The following is a 25873-nucleotide window of genomic DNA, read 5'->3' as shown; positions in this document are numbered from 1 at the left end:
ATTTCACATCCCAGCCAACTCTTAGTATTGTCAGTCTTTATAACTTATTACATGTGTAGTGATATTTTATTATAGCTTTATTATTTATTACCTTGGAGACTAATTATGTTGAACATTTCTTCATGTGTTTTTTGATTATTTATAAGTGGTATTTTCTGACATGTGTGCTCAAAATTTTGACCATGTTTTAATTCGTTTATCTTTGTTTTTCCTTTATTAAGAGATGTTTTTATATTCTGAATTAAAGCCCTTTATTACATATATATTTTGCAAATGTATTCTCCCAGTGTATGGTTTACTTTTTTATTTTATCCTCACCAGAGAATATGTTTTCATTGGTTTTAGAGAGACAGGGAGAGAGAGAGAGACAGAGAGAGAGAGAGAGAGAGAGAGAGAGAGAGAGAAAAACATTGATCAGTTGTCTCCCATATAAGCCCCAACTGGGAATCAAACCTGCAACACAGTTATGTTCCAGGAATCGAATCAAACTCATGACCATTCATTCCATGGATGATGCTCCAACCAACTGAACCACCTAGCCAGGGCTATCAATTTTTCTTCATATGATTCCTGTTTTCTGTCTCCTATCTCATAAATCTTTGTCTACTCCAATTGCATTCTTTAGTTAAATTGTGTACATAAAGTGGGGTAAGGGACGAGGCTTATATTTTTCCATACATATGCCCACTATTTCCAGCACGGTGTGCCGGAAAGGCTATCCTCTCCTCATTAGAGTGCTTGGCAAGCTCTCTGACCACGTAGGCACGAGTGTACTTCTGTATCGTACCTGCAGCCCCAGTGACCCCTGTCCATCCTCATGCCAATATCACTTGGTCAATGAAGCTCTACAGTACGTCTGGAAATATGGTTTGTTGGTTTCTAAATTGTGCTCATCTATCTCTGGAGTGTTTTGGCTATTCTGTGTACTTTGCATTTCCATATTAATTTGCATAATAAATTTGTCAATTTCTAGAGAAAAGTATCCTGGGACTTGTAGTATAATTGCATTTAATTATAAATCAAATTGGTAATGATTGCCATGTTAACAATTTTGAGTCTTTCAATCCATGAACATGGTATATCACTACATTTTTTGTCTTTGGTTTTTCTCGACAGTCATTTTTAGTTTATATTGTACCTAAATCTTTTATGGTTTCAACAGTATTTTATTTGATTTCTTTTCCCCTTCTTTACTTAAGTATAATTGACAAATACAACTATAAATATTTAAAGTTTACAACCTGATTATTTGATATACATACATATGGTAAAATGCTTATCATAACCAAGTTAATTAACACAATAAAAATATCCATTATCTCACACAGTTCCATTTGTTTTAAATAAGAAATTACTATATCCTTTTAGTATTATAATAAAATAATACCAAGTTGGTTTTATTACAGTGGGCCATCAATTGAATATGAGAAAAGCTTAGTGTCTTATCTTAAAAAAATAAAGAAATTTTCATATTCTCCTCAATAGATGCAGAACAGACATTTGGTAAAACTCAATTCTGGTTGTGATAAAAAAAAAAAAAAATACCTTAACAAACCATAATTGTGGAGAATTTTCTTGATCTGACAAAGAGAATATACATATAAATATGTTTTCATGCAGTTAACATGGTGAAACACTGAAATTTCTAAATATTGTATCAGTTGTGCTTTCTGACATAATGACTTAAGGGAACATTTTTTAAATGTAAGGAATAAAAAAAAGATTAAATACACCGGCCCTTATGCGCAGATGGCATGACTGTGTTCACCAGAATTATGTACATTTTTATATCATGTGAGTGTGGGTGGGTGTGTTTAAATCCTATTGAGAATGATCCTGTTTTTGTTTAAAGAGGCAACAGATTGGTTAGGTTCAGGCTGCAGGTTGCAACACACTGCTGTGTGTCCACTGTCATTGAAGTTTTCAAAGACTTTGAAGGGCTCTTCAGGTCTGTCTCCGTGTGCCACCCATGGCCAGCCTGGGTGGCGCCTATCTGTTGGCTCATCCTCAAAGTCCTTTTTAAATCTGACCAGGAATAGGTCTATGCATTTCCAGCTCACATGTGAGCTCAGAGTCTTTTTAAACAAATTTATAAACTTACATTCATTTCATTTGTCTCTGGTAAGCTCACTGCTGGTTTGGTGCTACTTTGAGTTTTTGCTTTCTTCCCCAATCTACCTGACACTATTCACCTTGGGAATGCCCAACCACTTCCTGATGCTTCTATCCAGGTGTGATAGCTTCATTTAGTGAGCAAGAGGGAGGAGTGTGTTCATTCCATCTTACCTGGGACTGGGGCCGGCAGCTTTGTTCTTAACAACCAAACACCCATAAATGGTAACGTCAATTGTGTAGACTTGTACCATGGAATGGTAGCATATTTACACCAAGTACTACCATTTATCAATGCACCTATAACAGCATGGATAAATGGCACAGATATTATATAGGGGTAGGGGAAGCCAAGGACAAAATAATGCATACTCTGTAATTCCACTTACATGAAGTTCAAGAGGGGGAAATAGTAGCCTGTGATGAGAGAGAAGGACTAATTATTACCTTTGGGGGAAACACAGGCTGTGGGGTGGAAATGAGGGAGGCTTTGGGGTACTGGCAATGCTCCCCATCATGCATCTGTCAACCCTGTAATGGTCACATGGTGGACGTCACCGCAGCTCAGTTAGCTGACCTGGACAGTTAAGAACTGCACTCCTGTCTTATATGCACATTATACTTCAATACAAATGTCTACAAGGAAATAAAAACAATAAAGGGAAGCAAGCAGTGGTCACGTCACACTGTATTTCAATGTTTATGTGTAGAAACTTCTGGGATTACAGTAATCACGACTTGGTTAATTTGTATCATTGCTTTATCTCCCTCGTGAGGTCAACTTGCCCAATTCTCTCTCTACCACCCCAGCTCTCAGACTCTCTCTTTCTCAACTCTCTCTTTCTCATAACCTATATTCAGAGTCATCATGGGAGTTAAACCTGAGTCACGTGTATATTGATCACTAATTTGAAACAAAATCTGGATACATAAAAGACTTCACATTTTTCTTAAATCCTTTAAATGTGAAAAAACGTCCTCCAATGTATGAATAAAGAAGCCATATTGCCCTGGCTGGTGTGCTCAGCAGTTGGAGCATCGGCCTGCGGACCAGGTTCGGTTCCCACTAAGGGCACGTACCTCGGTTGCGGTTTGTCCCTGGCTCCGTTTGGGGTCGTGCAGGTGGCAACCACTCGATGTGTCCCTTTCCCATCGATGTTTCTCTTTCTCTTCCTCCCTCTCTCCCTCCTGCTCTATCTGAAGATAAACGTAAAAAGTGTCCTTGGGTGAGGATTAAAAAAAAAAAAAAGCCATATTAAAAAGGCATTCTGTTCTTGAGTGGTAATTCATGACTTCCTTAGAATTGATGCCTTTGGTTCTGAAAAGAAAAGCCATTAGAAGGTCTTCGCACTTCAGAAATTATGAGCATGGAGTGACGTCCGCATCAACGATAGAGCATGGCATATATCAGTTGTCATTTATAGCTAAGAAATAAAAAAATGAATATATCACTTTTCCTACTAGATAGAGTTACAACATTTGTTGTCGAAATTTGGGATCATGACCTCCCTGGGGTTGTCAGGACAGGTAAGCTGTACAGTTCTGGTAAATGTCTCAAACGTTCTGTTAAGTCCAGACCAAAGCGTGCCCAACAGGAAGACCTGACACCTTGGTCACCATCACACAGCGGAGGAGAGCGACAGCCGCCTTGGCTCTCTGCGCATTTCCCAAGCCGTACAGACAGGCTCTCTGAAGGGGACAGCAGGACTCCCCTTTCAAAAATAAAACTTCCATGAAAAAGAGAACCTCCCATGCTTGTTATTGTTTTAAATTATTCACACACAAACAGTTGTTCCACTAAGGGAAATGTTTTAGAAAACTCAAAAACCCGCTTTCAAAAGCAGAAATCGTTGCCAAGTTCTAGAAATTTGCTTTATATTGTTTTTCTTCTGAAAAACTGTGATTACAAACAGAAGCATTCTCACAGTGATGCATGAAAAGAAAAGCATATTAAATAAAGAGGAACTTTAAGAGACCATAATATTTGTTTAATTAGAAGCAGTGATTTTCATATTGCAATGTAACATTTGTGTTTTACTTCTTAAACTTTATTTTCATAGTCTATTTGAATATAAAATAAGGTAGTCACACTAGATCTTAAAATTCCTCTGTACTGCCCTGGCCAGTTTGGCTCAGCGGTTAGAGCGTCGGCCTGCGGTCCGGAGAGACCCGGGTTCGGTTCCCGCTAAGGGCATGTACCTCGGTTGCAGTTTGTCCCCGGCCCTGGTTGGTCGTGCGGGTGGCAGCCATTCGATGTGTCCCTTTCACATCGATGTTTCTCTCTCTCTCTCCCTTCCTCTCTCTCCCTCCCACTCTATCTGTACAAAAAATGGAAAAAATATCCTCAGGTGAGGATTAAAAAAAAAAAAAAATTCCTCTGTACTTATAGTTATTATCTATCTGTCTTTTAAAGAACATTTTAGTTTAAACTAAAATTTAAAAATCAGTGTTTATATAGTATAGATGAGCCATAGTGATCATAATGTTTAGGACTGAAAATGTCATAGAATAAATTATCCATGTCAAATGTTAATTAAATTAAAGGCCAGCCTGTTGAGTCTATTCAGAAAATACCTAAAGGAATTAGCCATTTAATTTAAAATATTTTCTGGCCTGGCCGGTGTGGCTCAGTGGTTGAGCATCGACCCTGCATCAAGAGGTCATGAATTCAATTCCTGGTCAGGGCACAGGCCCAGGTTATGGGCCTGATCCCCAGTGGGGGGCATGCAGGAGGCGGCCAATCGATATTCTCTCTTATTGATGTTTCCATCTCTCTCTCCCTCTCCTTTCCTCTTTTTCTCAAAATCAATAAAGAAAAAGAAATATTTTCTGAGTTGTATTAATATTATAAGGGTTATTATACATTAATTCATTAAATAAATGAATAAAATAAAAACTCTCCCTAAAATTCTCTGGTAACAATCTTGGTTATTTTTACATTTTGCTTTAGTACATTCTTATTTGAACTATGAATAAAGTAATACAGAAGTGCATATAATATATATTTACAAAGTTATATCATTCTGATAATATAGATTAAAGGTAAAATTATTTAAATTATGTGGTTGCCACTCAGTGATCATGATTAATCTAAACTCATTTTTAATCTAAACTCATTTTTAAACTCATGATTAATCTAAACTTATTTTATTTTTGTGTTGTATCCTTCTGAAAGGTTTCCATATAAGAATATGCACAGCACTACAAAAACCAAAGAAACCAACACTGAGGGAGGGGCTGCTGCGGAGGGAGTGAGTGTGGGAAACGCGATGACACAGAAGTGGAATGAGGACACTGGCACACCCCACAAGTCCCGCCCATCTGCTAGAAAGGGGACACACACTCAGCCCAGAGTTGTCCAAGAGTCAACACAAGGAAGGACCAGTGCTGCATTTAATGGGTCACAGCGTCCCTGAAATGAAGACGAGGTACCCCTTCAGGAAAAGACCTATTCCTGGGACTATGCCCACAAAACACTTCCCAGGTGTCTTGATGAAAAGGGTATCAGAAGTTACAGGCACACCTACATAGGCACACCGACGTGTTCACAGACCAAATACAGTCAGGAGTCTCACATTCCTAGTAATGGGACCCTCGGGCCACTGTGCTGGGACGGACACCGCGCGGCCGAGCCTAAGCCATGCCGCGGGGCGGCCGCTGGTCGGGGCGGTCGGGTTCACATGCTCACTTTGCACTGGGCGCTGAGGTGCACACGAGTGCTCGTGTACATGTGGGCACAGAGATGAAAAGGGATCCAATACCGCTTTCAAAAAAATTTTTTTTTGATTTATCATTTTTGGCTCCAGTTTTTTCCCTAATAGATAGTTTGAAGAGTTACCGATCTGAGCAAAGGGCTAGCGAAAATAATTGTTTCGGATGTTCTCAATCACTGACAGCTAGCTCTACCCTTTCTGACAGCTTTTTGCATTATTACTATTTTATTTGTTCTTATTTGATATGAAACCAACTGCTTTAAGTGTGAGTAGAACTGAAATAGTGTTGCCATCGTATTTTGAAAGGTAATGGTGCTGAGAGGAAAACAGATTGGGCTAAGAGTATTAAAACAGTAATTTGGCTTTTATTTCAAGAACAAAGTTTAAAAAAAATGTGTTTGAGATGGATGCCTCTTAAAAGCCTAGCTTAAGAAACAACTAAAGAACCTAACTTTATGCTTCAAGAAATTAGAAAAAGATCAAACGAAGCCCAAAGTTAGTAGAAGGAAGGAAATGACAAAGATCAGAGTTGTAATAAATTACATAGAGACAAAAAAAATAATAATAAAGATCAATAAAATTAAAAATGAGTTCTCTGAAAAGATAAGCAAAATTGACTAACCTTCAGCTAGAACTATCGAGAGAGGGAGGGAGAGCCCTGGCCAGTTTGGCTCAGTGGTTGAGCATCAGCCTGCAGACCAGAGAGTCCCGGGTTTGGTTCCTGCTAGGGGCACGTACCACAAAAAATAAATAAATAAATAAACAAATAAATAAATAAATAAATAAATGAAGAAAGGAGATCAAACTCACATAAATAAAGTAAAAAATAAAAGATGTTACAACTGATACCTCAGAAATACAGAATCATAAAAGACTACTATGAACAATCTTACACCAATACATTTGAAAACCTAGAAGAAATGGATACATTTCTAGAAACATATAATCTACTAAGACAGAATCACAATGAAATAAAAAATCTGAACAGACCAATTACCAATAAAGAGATTGAATTCTAATGAACAAAAGTCCAGGACCAGATGGTGTCACTGGTGAATTGTACTATATATTCAAGGAAGAATTAATGCCATTCTTTTCCAAACTCCACCCCCATGCCAAAAAATAAAAAAAGAAAAAGAAAAAGAGGAGGGAACAGTTCCAAACACATTTTCCAAAGCCAGCATTACCCTGATAACAATACCAGGAAAGGATGCCGAGAGAGAGAGAGAGAGGAAGGGAGGGAGGGAGGGAGGGAGGGAGGGAGGAAGGAAGGAAGGAAGGAAGGAAGGAAGGAAGGAAGGAAGGAAGGAAGGAAGGAAGGAAGGAAGGAAATTACAGGACAATATCCCCAATGAACATAGCTGCAAAAATCTTCAACACATTATTAGCAAAACAAAGTCAACGATACATTCAAAGATCATACACCACAATCAAGTAAGATGTCTTCCAGGGATTCAGTGATGGTTCAACATCCCAGATCAGTCACTGCAACACCACACTCACAAAGGGAGGGATGAAAGTCACAGGGTCATCTGAACCATTGAAGAAAAAGCATTTGACAAAATTCAACATCCCTTTATGATAGAAACTCTCGACCACGTGTTCCAGAGGAACGCATCCTGACACAGTGAAGGAGCTGCGGGAGAAGGACGCAGGGCAAAGCGTCTCCTGCGTCCCAGATGCAGAGGAACGAGAATGAAACAGAATCATTAGGAAAAATCCCGACTGAAAATTTTCCAAAACTAATGAAAGATATAAACCCATAGGTTCGGAAAGCTCTAAAACCTAAACAAAATAGAGAGAAATAAAACCAAAACCAAAGGTCAGCACATCGAAATGGAACTGTGGAAAAATCAAGCTAAGTAGAACACCTTGAAGTCCCAGGAGGTTGTTTTATGGGTATTGATAACTTAACTTTATTGTAAAATTTAAATGGAGGGCAATTAACAAAGCAACCACGGTGGCCAAAGTAAGAGGATTTACTCTACAAACAAATAAAAATTTATATGTAACTTTCAAAAATTAAGCCATTGTTTGGCTGGTGTGGCTCAGTGGTTGAGCGTCGACCCTGCACCAAGAGGTCGGAGGTTCATTCCCGGTCAGGGCACATGTCCAGGTTGTGGGTCCAATCCCCAGTGGGGTCATGCAGGAGGCGGTCAGTCGATGTTCTCTCTCATTGATGTTCTCTCTCCTCGATGTTTCTATCCCCATCTCTCTTCCTCTCACTCTAAAATTAATAAAGAAAAAAAAAATTAAGCCATTGTTGCATTGATGTGGGGTGGACATTGTGCCTGTATTAAAACAGAGAATATGTGAAGAGACACGCATCTGTGGTTAGTGGATGCGTAACGATGGAGTAGTGCAGCTGTTTGGGTGAAGGGCAGTCTTTTCAGCACATGGAGTTGGGAAATTGGATAAACATATGGGGAAAAAACAAAAACAAATAACTTGACCTTAAATTCACTTCATAAGACAGAGTCAATTCTACAGCACTTGTAGCTTAAATGTAAAAAGTAAGAAGGTAGAGCTTTTAGAAGTAGACACAGGAGAACTAATCACACTCTGAGCAGGCATGCAGGGAGCGGGCCGGCGGGGAGGGGGTACAGGGGGAGCGGGGAGAAGGCACGGGGGGGGCACGTGGGGACATGATGAACTCAGAAGCTGGCCCTTTGTGGCACCACGTTCAAGACTTCAGCTTCGTTTAAAATTCCAATAACCATGCAAGTACTGCTGAGCTGTGTCTGAAACTCCTCATTTTTATAAATTAGTCAAAATAGTTCTGTCTGCGGGAGAATGGTGCCCAGCGTGCACGGACTGCTTCGAAGACACAGGCGTCACAGGCAGACACAGCCTTCCCGCCCGCGGACCAGACCGAGCCCTGTGCAAGCTCAGGAACAGATGCCTGGGAGCCGGGGCGGGACAGCACACTGGCAGGTTCCGTGAGACACGCCCCACACGTGGGGCGGCCTGTGGATGTGCATCTGTTCTTGCCCCACCCGACTGGAAGTGGACTCGGCTCCTCTTTCCACTCCGCACAAACAAAACTCACATCAACGTCATGAGTGAGCAAGTGAGTTTAAAGGACACAGACGCTTGCTCTGAAGCTGCCATGACGGGTGTTAATTAGAGGCGTGTTTTGTCCTGAGCCTCTCTGTGGCCTCACTTCCGACTTGCAATTTCCTCCTTGCTCCACTTTGCTCCTTTGCAGGTCCCTGCTGCCTGTTACATGTCTGCTCCTCGGACAGCTCACACCCCACTGCTCAGGTCCCCTGGGTGCGTACCCCGACCTCTGCACCCGCTGGTGGCTGTTCCAGACCTTCCCCGCACCTCCTGGCCCCACCAACTCTGGGAACAACATCTCTCTCTCATTTTCATATTTCCCAACATCTGCATCCCCCTCAAAGCCATCATTCTGTGAAGGTTTTGCGACACCAGGGCTTCCGCGTTATGCCCAGAGCTCCGACGACTGGCTTAGACGACTCTCCCAGCTACCGGACACAGGCGCCTTCTCTATGGCCTCTCTTGGGCTGGTGTCCCTGACCCATGCGATGACTTAGCAGTAGAGAAAGTCTCTTCTCTAGACTCTGGATGGTCCCCCTCAGTCGAGTCAGCAAAGTCATACCTGTGTCAGGGGAACTCAGAAGTCCAACCCTGCCCCGCTTACCACCTGGCGTCCTCAGAACCAGAGCCCACGCCCCACAGGAGCCGGGCACTGGCTCTCCGCCTTCCTTTCCAACCCCTCTGGTTCCGCGAGGGGATCTCTCCAGGACAAGGATGTTGCGCCTCCCCTTCACACAGCCCGGATCAATGGCTGTATGTTTCCACTCCCCAGACTCTGGGACCTAGAGGTGGGAAAGTCTTTCCTTCCAGAATCTGCTTCTTCACAGCTCAGGGGTTCACGTGAGCTCCACACAGGAGGCCCAGCCGAGCAGCATCAAGTCAGGGGGCAGGCCCAGTGCCCAGGGCAGGTTTGGAGGGCAGCGTCTGCCCGTGGCCCGTCACTCAGACGGCGGGCAGCCCTAGCAATTCACAGATGGGCCACTTCGAACTGACAATTGTCGTTCGAGACCCTGTTCCATTTCCTCCACCGAGGGCAGGTTCATTACCTTCTTCCTCCCCAGTCAGCTTTACTGAGAGACAGATATCAAGACGGAAACTCTGTCTCCAATGAATTCAAGGTCTTTCCAGGAAGGCTGATTTACCCATTACTCTTGAAGTGACGGTCTCGGGGTAGTGCCCACATTTCCTCCACAAGGTCTTATCAGAGGCTTATTACAAAGTCTTGATTTTAAGATGTATGTAGGAGTCTTTTATGACCTATCTTTCTGACTTATGATCAGAACTTACATGGTAATCTCAGCTGCCTTCCACTTTGTCATATACTGCCAACAACCCAGAAGCGAGGGGTGTCCACCTTACGCAACTTCCAGTGTCCTCTACTCTGTACCGGCTGCGCCTGGGCATTTCAGTGGCACACCCTAACCAAGGCCAACGCCTTTCCTCATGCCATTGGCATCACACCCCTTCCATTTCTCTATTTTCTTACAGCTTTTGACCCAGCCAATCATTCTCATGCCTGGCTGATGACCAGTCACCCAACAGAGCACTTTCTCTGGGGACCTACCGTGCTGGGGGCAGCTGCCACAGCACCTCACTACCATCCTGGCCTTGTTTTCATCTCTTAAGAAATCAATTTCCTGTGTGTTTCAAATCCTTATCCATCGCTGGCATCCAACCTCAGAATAACATTTCTTAATTCCCTCACCCAGATACACGAAACAGCATCTAAATTTACCCGCTCACTTGAGTCTCTCAGTATTAATCTGGGCCCTTGGCAAACACACGTCTCCTAACATCTCTCTTCTACAAAGTCACATGCCAGCAGCCGTGGTGGTTTGTGTCCCTTGGCAACCACAGTGAGGAAATGCTCTGGTCTCACTTTCCTCATGATGATTTAACCCAAAATCCAGCTGAGGGCTGCACCCTCATTTACAAACCCCAGATGGGTTCTCCAAATACAACCCAGATGTCCCCGTCGCGAGACCCTTTCCTACCACGCGTTCATCTTAATGAGGAACTCAACAGGTGTTCAGATTCAGCCACGAGAACACGCCGAGAGCGGCGGCTCCTGCGTGGATTTCACGGAGGGTTTTGTCAGGGACTCGGGAGCTCGAGCACCCGGCACCACACTGTAAACACGCGAGTCTGTAACATCCCTTCAGGGCTCTGGTCTGCAAAGACCCTGTTTGTTTAAACTGCCAACCGGTTTCCTCTCCCCTGGGACTTGGCTCCCATGTAGGCACGGCACACATCACGACTGCCTCCTTCACAAGTGGCCCAGACCTGCGGCCCTGGGCTCGGCCTCCCTTTCGTCCAGAGCCATCCTGTCGGCCCTCTGGCCTCCCTGCACTGCTGGCGTGTGCGTGGTCTGCACATTCTCCATGCTCGTCATTATTCCACACACGTGTTCAAGACTGCCTTCACATTTCTCGCTCAGGTTATGAAATTCTAGCATGAACCGACTCCATATTTAACACGGTCTCATTCATAACGGTCCTCTCAGCATAACACAGCATAACCCGAATGTACATTGTAATGGGATTGGCATAAGGTATATTTATTGCAATGATGAGAAATATTTTATTAACATGAAAAGGACATGCTAACACCAAAATACAATTCACAGCTTTTAAGTATCTGTTTAAATGTTTGTACTGTTCAAAAAATGTTAAACTTTTATTTTTAACTATTATATTGTGGTAAAAACACTTAGCACGAGATGTACCCTCTTAACAGATTGAAGTATACGAGACCCTATTGTTATCTACAGGTACATTGTTATAGAGTGCATCTTCAGAATGTCTTCATCTTCATAAGTGAAATGTTAGCATTTCCTCTCTTCCAGCCCCTGGCAACTAACCACGGTTCTGTTTTTTTTTTTTTTCATGAACCTAGTTTATAATCCCCATATAAGCCCAGCTGCTATGGCTCATATGTTGAGTGTCGACCCTGCACCAAGAGGTCTCTGGTTCGATTCTCGGTCAGGGCACATGCCCAGGTTGTGGGCATGCAGGAGGTGGCCAATCAATGTTCTCTCTCATCGATGTTTCTATCTCTCTCCCTCTCCCTTCCTCTTTCTCTAAAATCAATAAAGAAAAATAATAAAAATAAATAAACCCTATATAAGTGGCACCATGCAAGATTTGTCCTTATGTGATTGGCTGATTTTATTTAGCATAAGATCCTCAAGGTTCAACCATTCTGCACATATTTCCAGCATGCAAAAGAATGAAACTGGAGTCTTATCCCACACCATACACAAAACTCAACTCAAAATATAAGATCTAAAACTGTGAAAGTCCTAGAAGAAAAAAAATAGATGGAACTCTTCTATGGAAGGCTGATTATCTGGTCGACCTGTGCTGAGACAGACTATGAACATTTTTATAGTCTGTTATAATCTCCAGGTTATCAAAAATATTACCATAAGTAACATTAAAACACATACACAGGTAGATGGGTCATGGTAAGAACTTTTACAAGCATTTATTCCACTGTATTCTACAGAGTGGTTAATACTGCAGCCTTGCTACTTAATGTAAAACATAATGTTGGTTTGCACGGAATTACCCCGAATACAGACATCTACTATAATGTCGACATTTACTCACATCTGTGAGGTGGCCAAAAGTTGGGTTAGCTGTTTGGAGCATAAGTTGCCGGGTCACTGGATCTAATGCTGGAAGAAAGCCAGAGAAAATAATTTAGAATCTCATCAAAAGCAATAAAAAAAAAAAAAAAGGGCCAAAAAAGTAGCAGAGTTGCTAGTTTTCTCATTATCAATATTTTGAAGTAGAAGATGAAGTAGAATGTCCCCTAATAATAAAATTGAGTCATTGATACTTCTTCCTAAATTTACATTCAAGGACACCCAAATCATCACGGAGGATTCTAGTATAATCACTTAATCTGCTTGCACAATGTCTAATGCCATAATGAGAAACTGGAGATTATTAGTACTGACCATGTGGCAAACCTTATTGGTCACCTGCTCCAAAGCTGCGACCTTACCCTTGGCCAGACTCACTCTTCACAACAGAGGCTAAAAATACCAGATGTTTGGGGGAATTTTGTGTGTTTTTTCCCAGGACTCTGTTTCTAAAGCATAAGCATGTGACCAAACCTAAAATAGTCATAATTTATCATCCAAGTGGCATATTTGAGGATACAAGGAAAATATGCCCTGTCTGTTTGGCCGATAGAGCACACCAGGAACTTTACCAATGGGTTTGAAGAGGAAGTGTGTGTGGGGAGGGCTTTTGGGAAAATCTAGCCTTCAGTCTTTTAAAACAATCCCGGATGGGCACTGCCTTCTGTGTTTGGCCGAGGCTGAGTGAATCACAGGGTCTGCAGCCACATCTCGAACTCACGAAGAGACAGGGCTAAGGACTCAAGCCAGCGCATCGAGGAAGCTGGGAGGAGAGACAGACAGAACCCGGACCCTTGCTGACCATCTCTGAACAGTGTGCTTCTTTCCACAGTAAATAGCTTTGTCCTTCTAATTACTTCTTATTTACTAGCACCAAAAGCATGCTCAATGGCGTATTTATAAATATGAATATTTAATAAAATGTGGGGCCCTGGTGTTTCATGCAAACCCATTTGATTATTAAGCTCTCTGTTCATTCTTTCCCTCCGGCTTAGGTAATCTTTGTATTCTCTATTATCTTCAATATTGGACTAAAGGAAGTGTCCACTAATGTTTTAAGGTAAAGATGTCAATTTCAAAACATGCTACATGACATCAATAAAAGTATTAACCAATCTTTATAGTCTACTTAAAATGATATTAATAAAAATCATGATGTACCTTCCATCTTGAAAACTAACACAAGCCGTTCTGAATTACAGAATTTAAAAAGTGGTGGAGTAGCCCTGGCTGGTTTGGCTCAGAGGTTAGAGCATTGGTCTGAGAACTGAAGGGTCTCAGGTTTGATTCCTGGTCAAGGGCACGTCCCTGGGTTGCAGGCTCTGTCCCTAGCCCCTGTCGAGTTCGTGAGGGAGGCACCCAGTTGATGTGTCTCTCTCACGTTGATCTTCATCTCTCCCTTCCCCTCCCTCCCTTCCACTCTCTCTAAAATTCAATGGAAAAATATCCTCGAGTGGAGGATTAACAAAAAATAAACAAATAATTAAAAAGCTGTAAAGTAATTCATAACTCAACCTTATTTTTTTTTATCCTCACCCGAGGACATTTTTTTTTTTTCAGATAGAGTGGGAGAGAGAGAGAGAGAGAAACATCGACGTGAAAGGAACACATTGAGTGGCTGCCTCTCACATGACCCAACCAGGATCAGGGACAAACTGCAACTGAGGTACGTGCTCTTAGCAGGAACTGAAGAACCCAGGACTCTCTGGACCGCAGGCCAACGCTCTAACCGCTGAGCCAAACCGGCCAGGGCATAACTCAACCTTATTTGATTGTAATAATTAGCACACATTCAAACTAACTAAAGTAAAAAGGATGTATGGCTGGAAGGACACACAAACAGTACAGCGGACTAACGACACGCACTCTAGAATCCGATCTGAGGTCAGAGGGCGGAGGCTAGGGTGCTGCTCTCCAGTCCTGGGACTCCGAGGTCCTCACCCCCGCGTCCACGTCCACTCACCTCCTCACTGCCTCCTTTATAAAACCAGTCCACATAATCTCGAGTGCAGCAAAATACCAGCTGGCCCCATATTTCTGAAAGCATTTATTGAGAAAAGGCCATTGGTTTGTCCAGACCTATGGATGCGTGGGTGTCGGTTGAGGAGGCGTCTCTGTCCCGCAGGAAGACATGGAGAGAAGCCCTCCCTCCAGGTCTGGGAGTGGGGTGCAGAAATGAAGTTATCTGGTACGGGAAGGAGCCGAGGAAACTGAAATAACTGTGTCATAGCTAGTTACAGACACAGTGTCCGCTATTGTTTTCCGTTAACCTAAAGCAGAACCCAAACTTGGAATTTTCCTTGGATGGGGTGGGTGGAGAATGCACAGGGACATCATTGGGGTAACAGATATTTGCATTAATATCCACATTTTTTACACCAATCTTAGATTACCCAAATTATGTTTCATTTCATCAATAATTTAGGATGTCTAGTAATTTATATCAGAGAAAGAAATGCATAGCTAGATAAAAGTTAATGTTAAGAAGCAGTCGTGGTGTGCTTTTAACTAACTTTAAACTGTATTTCAATAGGGACAAAAGTCTGGGAGTGAGTGGTCATTCAATGAGCAGACTTTATTGGGTGGGTGACCTCTCTCAGCTCACGTCATGGCTACAGAGGGAATTCCAGGTGGGGAGATCCATTTCTGCACAACAGTTGACTGACACACAGAACTTTCCCTCCCTCCGAACGAGGTTTTCAGAAGGAAAGCGGTGCCCTTGCACAGGTGGGTGGGGGAGACCGTGGGAGCCATCTCAGGAATCGTGGGAACCGTGAAAGGGTGCTTGTTCCCTCGGCAGCTTCGGAGAGCCCTCAGGAGGGCTGCGGACACGCAAGTCAGGGGGCCGCAGGGTGTGACTCAGGCCCTCGGCCAGCGTGCCCGCCGAGGCCGCCTGCCCTCCCCAGATGACACACGTTGATCGCAGTGCCCACACGGAGCTCTGAAAGCTGATACCGTTACAGAAATGGTCCCATAGCCCTGGCCAGTTTGGGTTAGGGTTAGAGAGTTGGCCCGAGGACCAAAGGGTCTTGGGTTTGATTCCCTATCAAGGGCATGTATCTCGGTTGCAGGTTCAATCCCTGGTCCTGGTTGGGTCTTGTGAGAAGCAGCCAATAGATGTGTCTCTCTCACTTGATGTTTCTCTCTCTCTCTTTCTCTCTCTCTCTCTCCCTCTCCATCTCTCTCTCTCTCCCCTCCATCTCTCTCTCTCTCCCCCTCCATCTCTCTCTCTCTCCCTCTCTCTCAGAATCACTCCAGAGCTATCCCAACTTTATTGTTCATTTTCAGAGCCACCTGTTATTTTTTCTATGCATTAAATTACATTTTTATTATTTTCCTTTGAATTATATTATTTAAACTGTTATTATTTTTCTAACACCTTGAAGCAAATGATGAGCTACTTGATTTGATCCCTAGATACAATTATTATAGGAATGGATATAAAAATAATCTAAACTGAAAAAAACATGCTTATTACAAGAAAAGATTAAAATTTGTCAATAAATGCCTATCAATAAAATGTCAATACATCTATTTCAGTTGGTGGCTTATTATATGCTGTGTGTTTATTAATATATTTCCAAGAAACAGCTTTTGGCAATAGTACAATATAAGAATTTGTAGAATGATCTTTTAAATAGACATGTAAAGGAAATCAAGAGATATTTAAAGAGACATCTAGGCTAACCCTACCTGTGGAATGCCTGAGCACAGCTATAGAAGGGGAAAAGTTGATATTTTTAGAGAGTTACAAGTTAATCCTGGACTTGTAAGGAACTCTGTTATCATTCCGTCAGTAAAAATGTTTAGCTTCAACTCCATGCCAGAAATAGGGTAAATGAAACCATCTCTGACCTTGGACCCCTACATAGTCTAGTGCCAGAGAGAGACAAGTACTTAAGATAATTGAAATGAGACATGAACACTGTGCCATGAGTGTGACGGGGCAGAAGAGAAAGGGGAGCGCGTGGAAGGCTTTCAGGAGGGCTCCCGTGCAGTCTGGCCTGGGGGCAGGGGGGGCTTGCAACTGGCTGGCTCCGGAGTTGGTTGGGTGGGCACTGAGAGTTCACCATCAGTTTGGGGCCCTCCTTCAAAACGGAAAGAAACTGGGAAGGCGAGGAGCAAAGACAAGGCTAACTAGAAACACGTCCATCCCGCGGAGAAGGGACAGGAGTGGATGCTATGTCCATGGAAAAGGAAGTGCGCCGCGGTAATGGAGACATCGTTTCTTCTGATTCCTGTGGAACAGGCTCTGGCTGTCCTGCCAGCAACGCCTTGGGTTGGGGACTTTGCATTTGGTTACAATGGACCAGCTTGTTTCAGATCAGGAAGGAAGTAACTAGAAAGGCTGAGAAAAAATGCATTAAATCTCTTAGAGGATTTATTTTATTTTATTATTTAATTAATTTATTTTTGTTACACGTTTCTCCGTTTTCCCCCATGGACTCCCTCCTCCGGCCCCCACCCCGCCCCGGCATTGTGGTCTGAGAGGTTTTAGAAAGTAATCAAGACAACCAGGATTTGAGGAGACAAGCATCTCAGAGAAACAGGAAGATGCTGAAATGAGAGTTCCTTCGTGCCGTGTTTTTCTTCCCAAGTGTCGGCCGATCCCTACGCAGGGCAGCGCCTGGAGGCTGAGACGGAAGCAGGAGAGGCCGCTAGACCTCCCCATGGTCCTCAGGTCAGGGGAGGCAGAAATGCGGTCAGGGCCACGTCGGGAGCCTGGTACAGCAGTGTCTGAGGCTACACTCAAGGCGTTAGGACAAAGCTGAACTAGACGAGCCCCACAAATATACTGAAACCCAGCTTCAAACTTGCTCAGTCCTAATACCAGGTTCAGGTGATGAGTCTGAAATACGCAAAATTAAAGCGTCTCTGGAGGAAGACAACATTGTCCAGACATGGACAGTCTCCCTGCAGCATTTCCATGCAGTGTTCGGGCTCCATCGTAAATCATGAGGCTGTCAGGACACAAGATCAATTCCCATCCAGCAAAGGAGACAAAAATAAAATGAAAAAGTGCAGAGATTCAAAAGTCATCTCGATGTTAAGGTTATAATATAAGAACTTCATAATAACTATTATTTACAGGTCTATGAAAATATCTTTTCGGATAGATACTTTAGTAAATAGCTAATATCTTCTAACAAAAATCAAAAGGTAATTATAACACTAAAAATAGAATAAATTAAGGGCTTGATAGGGGGATTCATGAGAAGATTAGACACAGAGGATAGTGAACTCAGGTAACTCCAAGAAAAGGCTCAGCTAGAAGCATGGGAATAAAATAGGTTAGGAAATGCAGAAAAAAAAAAATAAGAAAATGCTTACTATACCCAGAATTATAGTCCCATGAATGAAGGAGACAATGAAATAGAAGCAGTATATGAAGAGGTGATGCCCAAGAATTCGAGTATATCACAGAACTGAAGGGAGAGGCTTATTCAATAGAGGAAACCGGCTGGAAGACAAGGAGGAAAGTGTCTGCGTTAATTTCCCCCAACACGAGAACCTGCGAGGGGATGAGGAGCTGGATTGCATTAACATTAACAACTTCTCATCGGATGAAAACACGAGAGAAATTAACTACAAGAAAACGCAAGCCAAAGAGTCGGAGAGAATATATGCAATACATACATCTGACTCAGGTATCTAATTTATGGGAAAATCTACAAATTGGTAAAAATACAGGACAGGCAATATTCAAATGAGCAATGGTTCAATAGGCATTTCTTCAAAGACAATATCCAAATCACAAATGAATATACTTCCAGATCGCTTAACCTTGTTATTCCTCAAGGTAATGCAAATGAACAGTGAGACAGCACGATCCACCCAAGTCGCTGACAAGGAAAAGGCAGGAAACCCCAAGACCTGGTAAGGGGCAGAGGTGATGAGAATTCCCACAGACTGCTGGGCAAAGTGAGAATGTGTACACGGCAATTTGAAGAACCATTTTTCAGCATTTGCCAGAGCTGAACATATGCATAAACTATGACCCAGAAACTTCACTCTGAGAAATAGGGCCTCCGGATCTGTGCAGTAAAAGGCATCTACCAGGATGCGAAATGTCCGTGGCGGTCTTTTCCATAATAGACCCGAATTAGGAAAAACAGCGATATCCATCAGCAATAGAATTGATTTTTTTAAATATAGTATGTTGAGATAAGATGATATAAAACAGCAATAAAAATAAATAACATACTGATAGAAGCAATATCATGGATGAGTCTTGCAAACACAATATTGAGTGAAGGAGGCCATATGCTAAATGTAAAGTATGTTTCCTTATTAAAAAAAAAAGAAAGAAACTTAAAAATGAGCAAAATTTCTTCACGGAACTGCCAGGGAGACTAGTAATGAGCTCTGAAAACACAGATTGTTGCTGTCGATGCCGGGGCGGGGGGGGGGGGGGCTGAGTAAGGGCTCCTGGTGTTTGAAAAGTCTGCTTTATACCCTAGTTCTCAGCCTAGGGCTGTGGACAGGGGGCAGCATGGAGACACCACTGTGGCAGGTAACCCCATACATAAGCTAACTACTGTCTTTAGTGAATTTTCTGATAATTTATTTTGATTAAAACAATGTCACTTAACCCGGCTGGTGTTGCTTAGTGGCTAAGTGTCGTCAACCCATGCACCAAGAGGTTGCCAGTTCAATTCCTGGTCAGGGCACATGCCCAGGTTGTGGGCCTGATCCCCGGGCGGGGGGGAGTGGGGCATGCAGGAGGCGGCCAGTCGATGTTCTCTCTCATCGACGTTCTCTCTCATTGATGTTCTCTCTCATTGATGTTCTCTCTCATTGATGTTTCTATCTCTCCGTCTCCCTTCCTCTCTCTTTAAAATCAGTAAAGAAAAAATATTTTAAAAATAAAACAAAAGCCCTGGCTGGTTTGGCTCAGCAGTTGGAGCATTGGCCTGTGGACCAGAGAGTCCCAGGTTCGGTTCCCACTAGGGTCATGTACCAAAATAAATAAATAAATAAAATAAATAAAACAAAAAAATCACTTAAATTGTTATTGGCTTCATAATAGCTTGTTGCTATCAGATACATTGTTAATCAACAATTATCAATAATAATAGCATAGTATTATTGTTAATTATTTTCACGTTAAAAGTGTTTCCCTTACATGAACAAAGATTACAATCATCAGCTTAGAAGATGTACTTTGGATACAGGTCATCATTACATGAATGGTTTTTTAAATTCCTTCGTGATTATATGATGATCTAATTAAGAAGATAGATTCCACACGACACAAGATCAAAATAACGTTTGCAATTTGCTGGGTCCTGCGGGAAGGGCTCCGCCTCAAGGTCCAGGGAGAATACAGCGAAAGCAAGATGCGAATGCGCAGGACCGCAACGCCTCCCTGGGCGATGAATCTCCCTAACACTCCTCAGTTTGATCAGATAACAGATGTTGGGTGGTTACAGGATCTACATTTTTTACTGGTGAACTAGAGATCACTCCTCCTAATATTTCTCATGTGAATCCCAAAAGACTCTGAGATAGTTTCAGATTCTCTGAGGCGACCTGGGCGTCTGGCCACAGAACACGGGAGACAATCTTTCCTTCTGCTCTTGAGTCTCGCTTTGCGCCCAACAGTTCTAGACCGCAGGGCGGGGTCTCGGGACCGCAGGGCGGGGTCTCGGGAGACGCAGGGCTGCAGTCCTGCTCCCCCGGGCCTCGCTTTCATTCCCTTCTGCTAAGCACGTCAGAACACCAGAGGTCTACTCACTGAGACACTCCACAAAATCAAAGCTTAAGAAAACGGCCCTGGCCAGTTTGGCTCAGCGGTTAGAGCGTCGGCCTGCGGTCCGGAGAGACCCGGGTTTGGTTCCTCTAAGGGCATGTACCTCCGTTGCAGTTTGTCCCCAGCCCGGTTGGTCGTGTGGGTGGCAGCCACTCGATGTGTCCCTTTCACGTTGATGTTTCTCTCTCTCTATCTTCCTCTCACTCTACCTGAACAAAGAAAATGGAAAAATGTCTTCAGGTGAGGATAAAAAATAATAAATAATAATAAGAGGGCTTATATAGATTAAGTACTTCCTTTAAAAACAAAACAAAACACCACGCGGCTTCCAAGAGCTTGAGATTGGACTCAGCCGCAGTCTCAGCCACAGCCGGCACCTGCCTGACCACACTCCCCCCGCCCCGCTCGCAACGACCAGCGAGTACAGCAAGTTCTCCCCTGGAACTGCTCATTCGTTTACTCCCTAAATGAACTAAAATGATTTATTTTTCCTTTACCCAGGACTGGTGCGGGGCTGAAATTTTACAGCTCAGGGATGCTTTGCGGCCTCGCCCAGATGGGACGGGGGCTGTGATCGCAGCGCGTCCGGGCGGGCGCCGCCCCAGGCGGGACGTGGACAGAAATGAGGCCGAGGCCGGGCCAGACTGTGGCTGCCCCCTGTGAACAAGGAGGCCTGCAGGACGCTGGTAAATGAAAGCACGACCTGTTAGCCCCCAGGATCCAGGCGGTGAACCAGCCCGGCGGTCTACCCCGTCTACCGCGGCAGCGGCACAGCCCACCCTCCGCCCGGTGCGCACGGCGAGGTGAGCGCGCACTGACCAGACCGCGCGCCGGGCCGCTGCAGAACCGCACAGGCCACCCAGGAAATCAACCCGAGAAGCACCCGCACACCTGACACTGGGCACTTCTTAAGGCAGCACGGCTCCTATTGATTGATTTCAAGGAACTTGCCTCAAGAAAAATAATTAGTTCTTGCCAAATAATTTCAACATCATAAATCTCATCCAATAAGAGGAAATAGGGAGTGAGGGGGGAGAGCACTTAAAGGATAGGCAAACCGCATTTTTTGAAAGTACCGAAGTACACATGGGGGCGACAGGAAGGAGGGTCGTCCACCCCAGAAGCAAGCGTGGCTGTAGGACACTGACCGAGCACCGATTCCAGACTGCGCTGCACCGTAAACCAGCTGCTCCGGCTCCTGAACTCGGGGCCTCCTGCCCGCCTGCCCCGACCCACCTGGGTCTGCACCCCCAGGGCCTGGCTCCTGCCTCCTGGGCTCTGATTCTCATCCCCGCACTATGCTGGCCTTTGTCAGACTGCCCCCTGCTGGGTCCCTCCCAGAAACCTGCCAGCAGCCCCGCCCCCCACAGGGCCCTGGGTGGGTCAGGACCTGTGAAGTACACCACCTTGTCCATGAATCGGGGCGTTTTCTGTTGATAGTGCTGTTCCTAAGGAAATCTCACTGGGGAGACAGTCGTCAGGTGCGCTAACCACCACCAACACACTGTCCCTTCAGTGAAGAGCCTGGGGATCTGCAAGCACCCTCGGGGCGCTGCAGCTGTTCAGAACAAGCCCAGTGTCGGGGAGGCATCCGCCCAATCCAGAGCACCCCTCTGCAGCGCTCAGGGGCCGGTCAGGAGGCAACAGCAAGCGCTGGAATAATCATCATTATAACGGCCCTGGCCGGTGGCTCAGCGGTTAGAGCGTGGGCCTGCGGTCCGGAGAGACCCAGGTTTGATTCCTCTAAGGGCACGTATCTCAGTTGCAGTTTGTCCCCGGCCCTGGTTGGGTTGTGCGGGTGGCAGCCACTCCATGTGTCCCTTTAATGTTAATGTTTCTCTCTCTTTCTTACTCTCTCTCCCTCCCACTCTATCTGAACAAAAAATGGAAAAATGTCCTCGGGTGAGGATAATAAAAAATAATAATAATAATAATTATAACGATAATAATAATAATAGACACACTAGTGAGTGCCTACTTTGTGTGAGGTACTATGCTGGGTCATTTATATATGGTAATTTACTTAATTGTCACAGGATAAAAATACAGAACATTAAAGTCACATTTTATTTCAACATAATTAGCTTTATTTTATTTTTTGTTATTTTGTTAATCCTCACCCGAGGATATTTTTCTGTTGATTTTTAGATAGAGTGGAAGGTAAGGAAGGGGAGAGAGAGAGAGAGAGAAACAACGGTGTGAGAGAGACACGTCAATTAGTTGCCTCCCCCACAACCCCAACCAGGGCCCGGGATCAAGCCTGCAACCCAGGTGCGTGCCTTTGACCAGGAACAGATACCACAACCCTTTGATCTGCAGGCTGACGTTCTAACTACTGAGCCAAACCAGCCAGGGCTCAACATAATTATGTTTAAAACCTCACTAAGCTTCCAACGTGTTTGCTTCAGGAGGGTTTAGTGGCTAGAGACACCGAAGATGACATTAGGCAGTCTTTGAACGTGAGAATTTCTGCTTTCTCACAGCAAGTCTTCGGCACTAACACCCTCCAGCTCACAAATTAATGGCTTCAAACTGAGATAAATCAAAACCCGAGACAGGATTCTGTCCTGTAGGCTACATTCCAAAGGCTTCTTCTGTGAGAAAGAAATGTGCTTTGTAAATTACCTAGGGAACGTTTGTGAAAACAATGCTGGAACCACTAAGAAAAACTCGTCAAATATGAGTTCCAGGGACAGAGAACAAAGCCTCCTTATTTTTCACAGAGCCCAGTGCAGCCACAGCTGAAGCCACGGGTTAGCCAGAGACCTTGGAAACGCTGAAGAGCGCAGACCATCTTTACCTCATCATGTCCCCTGTGAGCTCTACCCTTCGCCCCACTGTACCAGACCTGACATTCAGATTAGAGCATCTTCTCCGTCCATGCAAAGAGCCTAATGATCAACATTCCAGTCAATCTGGATAGCAACAGGGAGAAAAATGTTTATCATGAAACTTTTTTTATTCCTTCTTTCTTTCTTGGAAAATCTTAATGACGGCCATAAGAAGTATCAACACACTGCAACATTCTCATTTCTTCCTAACAAGCCATCACTGAACCAAATGTGTCTGAAAAGCTTCACGTTTCTGCCCAGGAGTGCCACGGACCCTTAGCAAGTGGGCTCGACGCAGGGTCTCCGTGGCAGCGCGTGGCCGGGTCCCGGCAGGCTCGCGGCGCAGCAGGGAGCGAGGCCTGGGTGGCTCACCCGGAAAGGGTGTGGTGGGAGGTACGGGAAGGAACCAGGAAAGTGAGGCACAGCCAGGGTCTCGCCACAACGGACACGGGTGACTCTGCTGCTGTGTGGCCCTGAGGACTACTCTGTGAAGGAGGCAAGGTGCCAGAGCCCCAATACTTGTTCACACTTCCAATGGCGACTTCTTTCCTTTTATCCTTGTCTGACGTCATTGTTCTCCTTTGAAAAACCCATCTGGGGAAGATCTGATGTAAATAATATTAGGGACCATTCATTTGGGGTGAAGCCAGGTCAGCTACACCAATTAAAATATTGAAATACTTTCTCACCAACGGAGCTAACTAGTCAGTCAACACACCCTAAGGGTCCCCTAAGGGTCCCCGAGCACCTCAGCTGCTCCGGGCCCTGGCCTCCCACTGCCCATGCTGACCGGCACGGCGGGGGCCGTCAAGTCCCCGCTGCGCTGCTTCTCAGTGGGTCCCGGTTGGGCTCTCCAGGGAGGTATCTATTGTAGGAAACGATCCCCCTGGCATTCAGGGGACCGTTTGCAGGGGGGCCATGAACAGGGCTCATCAGTCATCCTGAGAACCTAGAGTGTACTGTGGGCCCAGGACCTGGGAGCCAGCAGGCTCATTCCAGAGCCAAAGCTCTGAAACACAAACCACAGTGCTTCATTCTAGATGACTGCACATCCCATGAAGTGAACTGAAGTCCCTGAATGAAGAGGTGGGAGATGCCGAGGAGAGCTAGACAGAGCATCAGATACAGTGTTCAAGTGACTTGAAATCATATTATGTCTGAGCTCAGCGCCCAAAGCTGACACTATCTCAGCACACAGCATCCTTGACCCCAGCACCCTTGGCCCCAGAACACTTGGTCCCAGCATGCTTGGTCCCAGCATCCCTGGCCAAAGCACCCTTGATCCAAGCAGCCTTGGCCCGATGATCCTTGGCCCCAGCATCCTTTGTCCCAGCATCTTTGGTCCCAGCATCCTTGGCCCCAGAATCCTCAATCCCAGCATCCTTAGCCCCAACATCATTGGTCCCAGCATCCTCAAGACTAGCATACATTTGGCAGATGCTTTAAAATTCTTGCTTGTTTATTTATATGAATCATATTTACATCTAAAAGAAACACCAAAAATAACAAAAAAACCATTGTCTACTGAATTATCTTAGGTTGAATAGTAAAGTAACTAAAATCAAGACAAGAAAAAAATATATACAGGTGTTCAATTTTGGTGGAACAAATAAATGGGAATGTTTTTATTTAGTATCTATCATCTCTAGGGGGAAAATTCTCCTTAATTTAATTAAATAATTAATCAATGAAGAAGAAGAAGCTGACAAGCAGAACAAATGTCCCAGGAAGGGAACAATTTTCTCCTCCCAGGAGATTAGGTGGGTGTGAAAGTTATAGCAGTAAAATTGGTAATTTTTTTTAGATTTACAGCCTCTCTTGGTCTGAAAAGAATATTAACAATAGAGTTAAAGCCCAATAAGTCACAGGAGAAACTTTAAGAACGTCACGTAGAAGCCTTTGGGCAAAATATGTGTACCACTTAATTCACTGAGCATGGTGATGTGGAGAAATGGGACTTCCGAGACAGAGGAATTATACAGGCCAATGTGTATATAACCTACGTCTCCCGAGGCCCGGTGTAGGAAAGGCAGGCTCAGAATACAGTGAAAGTGGATGGACCGGGTTTAGAGAAAAGATGGATTGTGGAAAGAGATCTATAGTTTCATGGAAATGTATTCAGCTGAGAATAAAACCATGCTGAACAGCATTTGAAAGAATGGAGAGGGATCACGGAAATGCCTGTTTAATACTTTTTTTTTTTTTTTATCCTCACCCGAGGACATTTTTCCATTTTTTGTTCAGGTAGAGTGGGAAGGAGAGAGAGGAACAGAGAGAGAGAGAGAAACATCGACGTGAAAGGGACACATCGAGTGGCTGCCACCCGCACAACCGACCAGGGCCGGGGACAAACTGCAACCGAGGCACACGCCCTTAGCGGGAACCGAACCCGGGTCTCTCAGGACCGCAGGCCGACGCTCTAACAGCTGAACCAAACCAGCCAGGGCTGGAAATGCCTGTTTAATGCACGTTAACTTTGTAAAATGCAAACAGATATAGAAAGTATTTATCATGTTTCTGATGCGGATGAACCAGCTGGCCCCCAAGCAGCTCACATAAAACTAGGCGGATCCTAGTTTCTCTAAAAGCAGTGCCCAGGAGGTGACAAGACCCAGGGATGGACTTAGGTGGTTCTAGAAATGGAAAAACAGTCTAATTCCTAAAAAGTTTAACTAACAACATCCATACATGAATATTTAGAAGTCTCCAGGAAATCGAGATGTAGGTTCTGATAATACTTCAAGCACATCCCTGT

The 25873-nt window shown here is 44.3% G+C and overlaps 1 protein-coding gene across 1 annotated transcript in view; it reads right to left on the bottom strand.

Moving 5' to 3' along the window:
- CNBD1 (cyclic nucleotide binding domain containing 1) overlaps window positions 1-25873 on the bottom strand; it is a 196692-nt gene that overhangs the window by 19630 nt on the left and 151189 nt on the right. The window contains exon 11 of the mRNA XM_036263632.1: window positions 12497-12564. Within this exon, the coding sequence (XP_036119525.1) occupies window positions 12497-12564 (68 nt within the window). The remainder of the gene's footprint in view (window positions 1-12496; window positions 12565-25873) is intronic.

Source organism: Molossus molossus, unplaced genomic scaffold (genome assembly GCF_014108415.1).
Source record: "Molossus molossus isolate mMolMol1 unplaced genomic scaffold, mMolMol1.p scaffold_m16_p_16, whole genome shotgun sequence".
Taxonomy (NCBI): domain Eukaryota; kingdom Metazoa; phylum Chordata; class Mammalia; order Chiroptera; family Molossidae; genus Molossus; species Molossus molossus.
The sequence above is the reverse complement of the archived record's forward strand: the minus strand, read 5'-3'. Positions and strand labels throughout refer to the sequence as shown.